The 10,783-nt window shown below is 43.3% G+C and overlaps 1 protein-coding gene across 2 annotated transcripts in view; it reads right to left on the bottom strand.

Annotated features, from left to right (window-relative positions):
• wars2 (tryptophanyl tRNA synthetase 2, mitochondrial) overlaps nucleotides 1-10,431 on the bottom strand; it is a 50,513-nt gene extending 40,082 nt beyond the window's left edge. The window contains exon 1 of one of the 2 annotated variants that reach the window (XM_079518539.1): nucleotides 10,328-10,431. In XM_079518539.1, coding sequence (XP_079374665.1) covers nucleotides 10,328-10,363 — 36 coding nt within the window. In that variant the 5' untranslated portion in view covers nucleotides 10,364-10,431. Of the gene's footprint in view, nucleotides 1-9,774; nucleotides 9,939-10,327 lie in introns of those variants that run through there. The other variant, XM_079518538.1, reaches the window with a different exon arrangement.
• Between the last annotated feature and the right edge of the window lie 352 nt (nucleotides 10,432-10,783).

The following is a 10,783-nucleotide window of genomic DNA, read 5'->3' as shown; positions in this document are numbered from 1 at the left end:
CAGTGTGGCGGGCCAGGGCTCGGGGCCCCGCTCGCGCCGTGGGGTCCCCGTGGCTGATTAATGGGACTGGAGGCCCTTCAAAAACACTGCTCCCCGCAGACAGGGGGCCGACGACGCTCCAAAAATAACCCGGGCCGGGCAGGGGAGGGAGGGAGGCAGGCGGCCCCTGGCTTTTAACGGGCTGCAGCTTCTGGGGAGGATGCGGCACTGCAATATGTTTCACATTTTATGTTCAGCCGAGGCTCGAACCAGCCAAGCTGGTTGAGGCGAGACAAGTGCAGTCACAGAATACGCTTACATTCTTTGATCGGTAGTGCTGATATGATTCTTGCTCAAATGTGAATCTCGATTTTCCTCCACAAGCAATTGAGATCACGATTCTCAGACAATTCTCATATTTTCCATGAAAATATTGTGTCTTTTAGTTTTAGTCTGTAGATGCTGAACATTACTACGTTCAAAATGTGGCACCTGGAGCCAGTGACTGTGGCTTTAAACAGACAACATCAAAGTGCTTGACTTAGACTTCTCTTAAAGTCTCTCTCTTGTAGCAAAAACATAAGCCAAGCCAACTAGTGCTGCAGCTGCACAATTCTCACTAAAATTTAGAAATGAAATCGCAATAGGTGTCAAGAAAGAGTCTAGATCGCCTTTATAGGTCAACCTGATCCTCAGCTCCTATCTGGACTGCTGTTACAAGCGACCAGTGGAAAGGAGCATTAACACGATGAGACAGAGCCACAGTGGTCCTCTGTCTGTAGTAGACCCTTCTGTTCATGTCGTTGGCACATAGACCGGATTATTTGAGCCAACTATTTTTTAACGAGCCTGTGTAACATGTGGTGTTTGATGGGAAAATTAAGATATATCAGGCATTGCAAATAGTTCCGTCATTAAGGGAACTTCTTTCTTTTTTTTAGCAGAGCAAATCAATTCACTGTAATGGAACGAACAACTTGCACTCTACTGTTAAGTACATTGTTGAACGATGGCCAATACAGCATAGTCGGCCAACATCGTCACTACACCACAGTCTGCCCGAAGTGAGTGGACCAGCTGGACTGCCACTGTGAAGACTAGCTTAATTCATATTTAGCTTGTTTAACTATTATACAAACACGTTCATGCCAATGGCACTTGTTTCCACACTACACGCGCCCCCTAAACCATTTTTTAAATGGCTCCGTTGAAACACTTCCTTGTTCTCCCGGTGGGTTTCGAGCGATATAGAGACGTTTAATTTTACTTCACAGAAGGGGCGAAACAAATGAATGAAACAGGGAACCAACCCTTTACCCCCGAAAAACACATAAAAGTCACAGCGCAGCAAAAAAATAACCGGCACACACTTCATAAATTTATCAATATGTAATTATGGTAACACTCAGGGGCAAGCCACCGCCAGCAACAGTCAGTCACTATATGAAGAAGTCCAGTAATTTCCTCCCGCACAGGCGGTGTCTGTTGACTCGAGTGCTGGCCGAAAAGTAGGATACCAGATACTGGCTTATGTTTTAATTAAAAACGTCAGACTCTCGGTGCGAGACCTCGAACCTGCACAGACTAAAGACATGAGAACCTTGTAAGGATCCCCAGGCAGCCCAACTTGGACGCATGACTAGAACAGACATAATCTGTAATTTGACTTAGCCTGAGAGGTAGGCTACGAATAAAACGACAAAAAGGAAAAACGTGGACGTCTGGGAGACAGTCTCAACAAGCGCGTAATGCACTGAGCATTTTGAGCATTTTAGGGTCCGTCCAAGCCTGGAGAAGACTTCGAAGGGAGCACAATTACACCAAGGGGACAGCGCCGGTGAGAATTAGGGGGGTCGTTTTCTGACAGTTGAAAATAAATAGGGCAATTAATGGACACACTCAAAAACGGTACTCCCCTTCCTCTCCTGTGCAGGCAGCACTGGGAGTTAACCCGTTTTGGGCGGGAACCCCTTTTGGTGTTTTAAACATTATGTTATAATTTAGCTATTGAAAAATAGCAGATCTACAAGCTCATAGCGCGCCACCGAGTGGCGCGCTATGAACTTGTAGGTCTGCTATTTTTGAAAAATTGTTAAAATGTGCCTCCATTTTTTTTGTTTGTTTTGTTTTTTCCTTTCTTGTCTTTGTTTGTCATAAAATGGAAAAATCAATAAAAATATTATTGAAAAAAAGAATGTGCCTTTAGAATTTAGAAAACTTTTTTTTTAAATTTCGACGTCAAGACTAAATGGGTTAAGAACGAGAGAGAGAGAGAGAGAGAGAGAGAGAGAGAGAGAGAGAGAGAGAGAGAGAGAGAGAGAGAGAGAGAGAGAGAGAGAGAGAGAGAGAGAGAGAGAGAGTCTTAATGGTTTTAGCTGACACCGCAGTAAGTGGATTTTGGAAGCCGAGGAGAACACAGAGTCGAATTAGGAGTCACTTCCTGTTTCCTGGAGCCCGGGGGCTGAGATGACTGATATTGGCCATTAAGAAGACCACAGGCGAGGGAAAGGAGGAAGGCCGGGCCCGGGAGAGAGGAAACAAGAAGCTCCGACAGGCCCTCCATCCGCTTTTAATTGTCCCCCCATTTACAACCAGTGTTGGAGATTGGTTTCAGGGTCAGGGTTTAGGAAAACATTCAATCCTCCTTTGTATATTTGATTTATGCAATTTTATATTTACATCCTGTTTAGACTTATGTCTGCGCGAGTTAACGTTAGCAGCTGCTATTCCTTCCTTCCTCGTCGTGCCACAAAAGATTGAGAACTTGGATAAATCATTGAGCAGAATAACTGTATAACAGTGGTTTTCAACCCTTTTCATATCCAAGGGCCATTATTTATTCAGCATTTGAGCCACACGGACCACCATTTGATGAGGTTTGGGGCAGTATTATGTGTGTCTTAAGTACCAGGTCTTATTACTTAACTTAAGACCTAGAGGCGTGATCAATGCCATTTGGCTATTCTGAGTGGCCAAAGAGCATTGATCACGCCTCCAGACACGCATAATACTGCCCAATGTCTCTAAAGTCCAAAAACGTAGAATATTTTGTTATCGTTTGTTATTGAAGATTTTGTGCACAATTCCATGCCATATTGATGTTGGTACCATAAGGAGAGATAAACAGGAAAATGTTATCTAGCAATTCTGCTACATTCTCTAATTGTGTAGACCTCTTGTTTAACAATAATGTAGCTCTTGAGAGCGTAAAATGAAACCAAATGAACCCATATAAGGGTCCATTTGGTTTCCTTTTACACTCTCAAGAGTTAAAGTTCTATAGGGGTCCATTTGGTTACCAACTCTCCATCATTTAGCTGGGGACCACCTGGAACTCCCTCAAGGACCACTGGTTGAAAACAACTGGTAGAGAAGGGTACAGATCATGTCTGTGTAACACGATATATTGGCGGCATACCATAGATCAGTCGTGAAATGCTTGAACCCACTGGTTACCCACTCTTACCACAGTTCATGACAGTTCTCCGTTTTTCAAAAACACAAGACTACAGAGGTTCACAGCAGGACAGCAGCAGAGCTGATTCACATGACATTACCAAAACTAGTATAATAAGACAAAGGCTCCGCTGAGGTTTGTCGGGTCGTTTCTCTTCTTTTTTTTTTAAACACACATTTTTCCAGAGGCAGAATAAAAATAACTATATATATGCATCGGTTCGGTTGACGCACATCACACCTCAGGATATTGTGAGTACAGGCCGGCCCGGCGTTTGCGCTCCGGCCGTCCACATTTGGAGAAAATTAAAACAAATGAAAGCCAACACTTAATTTCTGCTGTTATTGCTGGTAATGAGGCACTGCTGTGATGCTTTCGAGCACTCTGCTGCTCAGTGCTTACCCATTCCCCAACGCCCCCTGCCCCCCCCCCCACCCTCCCGACACAAACACACCTCTCCATCGTCTCTGGAGACCGACTTCTTAACAAAACACAGACGGGGCCGCTGGTGAGCGCGCATTCCGTTCCTCTGCACCACGCGGCAATCATTACGCAGCACAGCTCATACATCAACCAGGCTGAGAGGGCCGAGGGTTGCGGATGGAGGCGAGGGTTGTTTTAACGCAAGAATTGCTCAATAATTAGCGTTGGTTTGTTGTACTGAAACGCAGTGGTTATTCTTACACGTGCCAGGGGACTCGTTGTTTTGACTTAACACCCCATTTGCCTCTCCGTGGCAGCGTGACACGGTATGAAGCATTATTTTGAGAGTGGGCCAGTCAAGAGGTCGGTTTACTTCTTAAAACCCATCGGAAAATAAGTGCTACTGTACTTAAGGGTGATTATTGTGGAACCCTATGCCCGTTTGTTTGAAAAGGAAGAAACCTCAGTTTGAAAGGGGGCAGTCGTGGAGACTGATTTATTGAATCCATCGCAGTACAAACACTACTATTGTCGAGGTTGACTTAAAAAAGGCAGGACGGAAACTCATAAAAGATGTAATGTAAGATGTAAAATATTAGGAAGGAAATTTGACTGAGGATGATGGGCCACTGTAGGAATAGTAGAATAAATGTGGTCAATCATGCATGTAAGAACTATTTAGTAACAGGCTATTGCCTGGTTTTGGGAATAGAAGAATAGAATAATTTTAGAACAGAATAGCGTCACTCACTGTCGGGTGGAAACCTTGTATGTCCAATTACTTTACTTTACCATTACTTTTCAGGAAATGGGAGAAAGAACCAGTGAATCCAATGTAGTTTTTTTGTCACAAGCTCTAGTTAATACATTTCATTTGTATTTATAAAACCCACAGACTTGACCACTTTCAACCTGGCATCCCTATTTTGGATATGTCATCGTTAAATAAAACCTTTCCAAAATAGCCTGAATCTACAAGCTGTCAACGCACCACATCACAACGTGAGCGACATTGTCAGTATAAAAATATACAATAGGAAATGATTACATGAAGAAAACAAATTAGACAAAATATGGATATAAGGTTTCTGCCCTACAGAGACAATATCATAGAAGTTGATAGAACACAATAGAGTACACAGCTGTCAAATGGCACCGAGTATTTTGCTTTGAACAACAAGACATTCAACCAATGTACAGTATGTACACTACAGTATATGGACTGCATCTAGAAATGTAATGCCATACACCACTGTAACGAAGGCTTTCACCTAGAGCAGGGGTGGGCAACTTTGACGATGGAGAGGGCCACTATATTTCCACACTCACTCCAGAGGGGCCACATTGCTGTCACAGCAAAAATAGCAGATCTACAAGCTCAAAACGTGTCACACTGCGACGCGTTTTGAGCTTGTAGATCTGCTATTTCTGCTATGCGAATTGAAATCTTGAATAATTATTTTGCTATTTTTTTATTCGAATCCTGAAAATGAACATTTTTTATGTCATTTCAAATGCCTTTAATTAGGCTATACTTGTGTTGAGCATTGAGCTATACTAATTTAGACTGAAGTAATTAAAGCGGGTCATGCATTGCATGTTGTGGAATTGTAAACAGCTGAAACCAATATTATATCAGTATTCTGACATTAACCTGCAGGGCCACATTAAGTGAAGGTGGGGGCCGCATGTGGCCCCCGGGCCGCCAGTTGCCCATGTATGACCTAGAGCAGGGGTTCTCAACGTTTTTGGCTGGGGACCCCCGGAAATGCTTTGGCCGTGTCTAGATGTGCCGAATCTAGATTGCGATCTTTTTTTCAATTAATTGTGCAGCACTATCAGTCACAACATCTGAACACTAAAGTCAAAACTTTTAATGTTAAAGTATACCGGTAATTTCATATTTAATATAATTAAATCATAAAAAATCAAATGCTTTTCCGACAAAACAAATTGAATGTTTGAAGCTGCACGGACCACTGCATTCTGAATCTGAAGTTGTATTCCAATGTGCTTTTTTGTTTTTTGAGTGGTGCAACCACTCCCTTACGGAGCTGTGTGTGTGGGTAGGTGGCTGGCTGGCTGGGTGCGTCTGAGCACGAAAACAGCATGGTTGTTTTTCACCACCTGTGCGCAACCTAACACACACACAAACACACACGCACATATTAACTGTATATATGGTGATTTTGGGTGTGCCAGTATAGTACAGTACAGTACAGTACAGTACAGTACAGTACAGTACAGTACAGTACAGTACAGTACAGTACAGTACAGTACAGTACAGTACAGGGACCCCCACACGGTAACTCTGTCATTTCTCAACCGTTTCGGACGCGGGGCAGCTTGCCGGAATCGGGCCGGCACCCTGGGTGCGTTCCTGTGGGTCTGGAACTTCCACCACCCCCGTCCCGGGACCCCCACAAGGAGTTGCACCACTCACTTCACACGGGTGTGATTTTTTATTATTATTTATGCAGCCATGTACTGTATATATAGCAGTGATTCTGAACCATTTTAACCCATTCAGGCCTGACGTCGAAATTTAAAAAAAAAAGGGTTTCTAAATCATGACAATTTTCTGAAAGATTTGAGGCACATTTTAACGATTTTTCAAAAATAGCAGACCTACAAGTTCAGAGTGGCGCGCTATGAGCTTGTAGATCTGCTATTTTTCAATAGCTAAATTATAACATAATGTATGTAACCACCAAAAGGGGTTCCTGCTCAAAATGGGTTAATTTCAAGGACCCCCCCCCCAGTTTGATACCATTTTGATCTCTGGAACCCCAATCTATTCTACACTGTAGTATCATCAGTGTTCATTTAACTCAGAGAGTGTACAAATGGAACCAAATGGACCCGTCGGGGTCCATTTGGTTCCATTTGTACACTCTCTTGAGTTAGAGCCCATAAGGGTCCATTTGGTTCCATTTGTACACTCTCTTGAGTTAGAGCCCATAAGGGTCCATTTGGTTCCATTTGTACACTCTCTTGAGTTAGAGCCCATAAGGGTCCATTTGGTTCCTAAGTTATCAATAATTTGGCTGGGGAGTGGGGGGGGGACCCCCTAGAACACCCGTAAGGACCCTTGGGGGTCCCGTGACAACACTTTGAGTCGTGTTTTCTCCATGACTCATTGACATCATCATCATGACAGCACAGAATAAGGATCAAGTGTACACTGTGTGTACACAGTGTACACTTGTGCACTGTGTACACTGTAGTATGGAAGTGATCTTGCCATAGCACTTGCCCTAGCCTCGACGACCTTACAGGCGTATGCATAGGCTCAACTTAGATAGCATTATTTGTAGACATAGCACTCTATAGTGTACGCATTATATAGATATTCCACTGTTAGGTTCTAAGCTTACGTATGATTCATGATGACTATTTTTATGTATTTGATGTATTTTATCATGTTTTTGTTCTTGTTTACTGTAAATTGCTCTGGATTAAGAGCATCTGCTAATTGCCTAAATTGTAAATTGTGATAAGTTTCAGGCTATTGGATCAGGCTGCAGCAAATCATTGCAGATATAAACTAATCAATCATAGACAAGGTTCCGTGAGGAAGAAGCCCAACAAACCCATGGTGAGGCCTTTAGGAGGGCCATTCAAGCCTCAAGCGGAGCCTGCGGCACCACCAAGGGCAAGGTGGAGCCTGCGGAACTGTTGCGGCTCGAGAATCCACCATTCCTGAATAAAGTGCCTGGTGCTGGGAGTCTGGTGCAACGCACAGGGCCTGACCTGGTGAGAGCAGGAGTGGACCTGGTGAGACGTAGGAGGGGCCCGGACAGGAGTCAACCCACAGAGCCTAGTCCTTCCACGCGCCAGAATGGTACCTCCCAGTCCCGGCAGAGTAGTTCAGGAAGAACGGATTGTGTGGCCCTGGTTTTCCCTAATGGGACTGATCGTGGGTAGCTACTGGGACGTAAGTCGGGACTTGATCACCCTGGCTGGGTCACCTGAGTGAGGGGTATGATGTTGCGAGACCCGAAACCCCGATGACCTTAGGATACATCACTGAGGATACGTCCCAGGTGCATCCATGTATGTATTTTGTTTATCGATATATTATTCATTCATGTCTATATAATGTAAATAATTAACTTTAACCCATTTAGACCTGATGTCGAAATTTAAAAAATGTCTTCAGTCAAAATCATGACAGTTTTCTGAAATACCTATGTTTCTATCAGTGGTGCTCAATATTTCATGTCAAGGACCCCAAAAACGCTATGTAATTGGCCGCCGACCCCCATCTGAAAATATGTTGTTCCAGGGACCCCTCAGAAGCAAGGATTTGAGTTAAAAACGTTCGCTCTGAAATTATATTCAAAGATTTGAGGCACATTTTCACAATTTGCACCGAGTGCCGCGCTACAAGCTTTCCAGACCCAAGAGTTCCAGACCCACAGGAACGCACCCAGGTGCCGGCCCGATTCCGGCGAGCCGCCCAGCGTCCAAAACGGTTGAGAAATGACAGAGTTACCGTGTGGGGGACCCTCTATTGTACCCTCTACTGTACTGTCACTGACTCACTGTACTGTACTGGCACACCCGAAATCACCATATATACAGTTAATTTGTGCGTGTGTGTTTGTGTGTGTGTGTTAGGTTCCAGTTGAACTGGCATTATTCACATGGGTGGGTGGTGTATGTACAACAATAATGCCAGTTCAACTGGGTGCTGTTAGGTTTGTTAAAATAAGTGTCAAACAGCTCTATATCCCCATAGCCATCATTGCTAGAGAGTGTTTGTTCAATAGCAGGGTTCTACCGGTCTCTCCATCTCTTCTTTAATGAGCTGAAGTGCCCTTGAACAAGGCATTGAACCACTACGATGAAATGTTCTATGAGCAGGGCCTGGCTGGAAACAAGTTCTTGAGCTTAGCCCAGATACCCTGGGTAAATATAGTAATCATTTAATTTCATTTCAGGAACCCAGGATATCAATTTAATCAAATCCAGGAGAGAAAAATACGGGATAAACAAGTGATAAATGGTCTTTGAGGGGTTCTCTTTCCTGATTGGGTTACATTTGTAACACACCAGAACATGTATTTTCTCTTTACTAAAGAAATGGAGAGATGGGGAGACCCCTGTCACTGAGCCCCATAGCATATAAACTAAAACACGTCCAAAGGCATGTCACTCACAGCATATTTAAATAACTACGCTGATGCTACACGATATAGCACAGCAGCATGACAATATAACAATAACAACCATGTTAGATAGACGACAGAAGTGATGGAAGAAGAAGTACTCACGGGTATCAATACTGCAATGTATATACAAGTAGAAGTCCCGTATTCAAAATGCACTTATGTAAAAGTAGAAAAGTAGTGGCATCAAAATATTACTTAAAGAACCAAAATAAAAAGTAGGCTTACTCATTGTGCGGAAAGTTAAAAATACATAAAAAAAATAGCAGATCTACAAGCTCACAATGCACCGCATCACTACCATTGACAGCTTGTAGATCTGCTATTTTCAAATGGATTAAATATATATACCGTATTGCTGCTACCTAGTAACTCAAGTTTTCTACTAGACTAAAAGTACAATATTTGCCTCTGAAGACGTAGTGCTGTGGAGTAGAAGAAAATGCACTGAGAACTGGAAAGAAAAGCAAAAAAATCAAATTGTACAGTAGCCTATTTGAGTAAATGTAGGACTTGTTACACCACTGTAAACAACAGCAATACAACACAAATCACTAGGACAGAAAGCACCATCCTGCAGCTTGAATGAATGAATGAAGTTATGGAGGGCACAGACTGAACCAATGACAGCAGGACATGAAGGTGTCAACAGTCAACAGCAAAGACTCGTCTCTAAAAACCACAACATAAACACAAGCGCCACAATAATGGAAACTATGTCATAAAAGCGACTGCGTGTACCTTGGTTTCCGTGCGCGCTCCTCCCGTGGTGAATAAGAACCTCCTTGGAGAACAATGAATGAATGTTGTGAAGAACTGTTTCACGTTACCTCTCACGGGCAGCGCCATCTTGGATTGTGACGCAGAGCAGAGTCGTACGGTGGCCAAAAATGACCAAAGTCGCGTCACACACAGGCATAACTTCTAAACAGTATGCCCTCAGTCAGTGAGATCATATTATGGTAATAGATTTTGGGAGCTGCTTTATCTTGATTCCTGCTATTACGTTTTATATTAGGCAACATAAGGACTTTAAAAATAAGGAATATGTAGCGAAGACTTAACAATCTCATTAAAAAAGCCCAATATTCATGCTCACAAAGAAAACCCAACCCAGCCATTTGCAGCAGGATTACAGATGTAGGCGAGGCGAGCAGACATCATCTCACATTTCCACTGCTGAATTGCAAACCAGCTGCCTACTCAAGTAAGTCTATGGTATATTATTATATGTACGGGTCGGTTGCGTCATGTTTCAGCCTATATAGGGGAGAGAAGAGGGGGATGCAATTACCCCATAGCAGCGAGTCCAGCCTCCCATTGCATGCATGCACCATCAGATCAGCAGCCACATGTAGTGTCAAGACATATGTGGTTTCCTCTCCGTGTCTAATTGGCATGGTGTTGTGTCTGTTCTGAGAAACCTGCCCCCTAAGAGCAGCTGCATAGCTCAGTGCTGCTCTTTCTCTCTCTCTCTCTCTCTCTCTCTCTCTCTCCCCCTCTCCCCCCCCCCCCCCCCCTCAATACTTTTACTTCTACTCAGAGACAAAATTGTACCCTTTCTCCACTACAATTATTTGGAAACTTCAGTTACTATATGTAGGCTTAAAGTTATTACTTTGTAGATTTGTATTATTATTACAAAACATACATTAACCATGCACTACAGCCCTTTATATACATTTCGGCCATTCGAAGATAGCCGATCTACAAGCGCACTGTGAGCTTGTAGATCTGGTATTTGCAAAAA

This window comes from Electrona antarctica (assembly GCF_951216825.1).
Source record: "Electrona antarctica genome assembly, chromosome: 13".
NCBI classification, from domain to species: Eukaryota; Metazoa; Chordata; class Actinopteri; order Myctophiformes; family Myctophidae; genus Electrona; species Electrona antarctica.
Note: the sequence above shows the minus strand (reverse complement) of the source record. Positions and strands in the feature narration are given on the sequence as shown.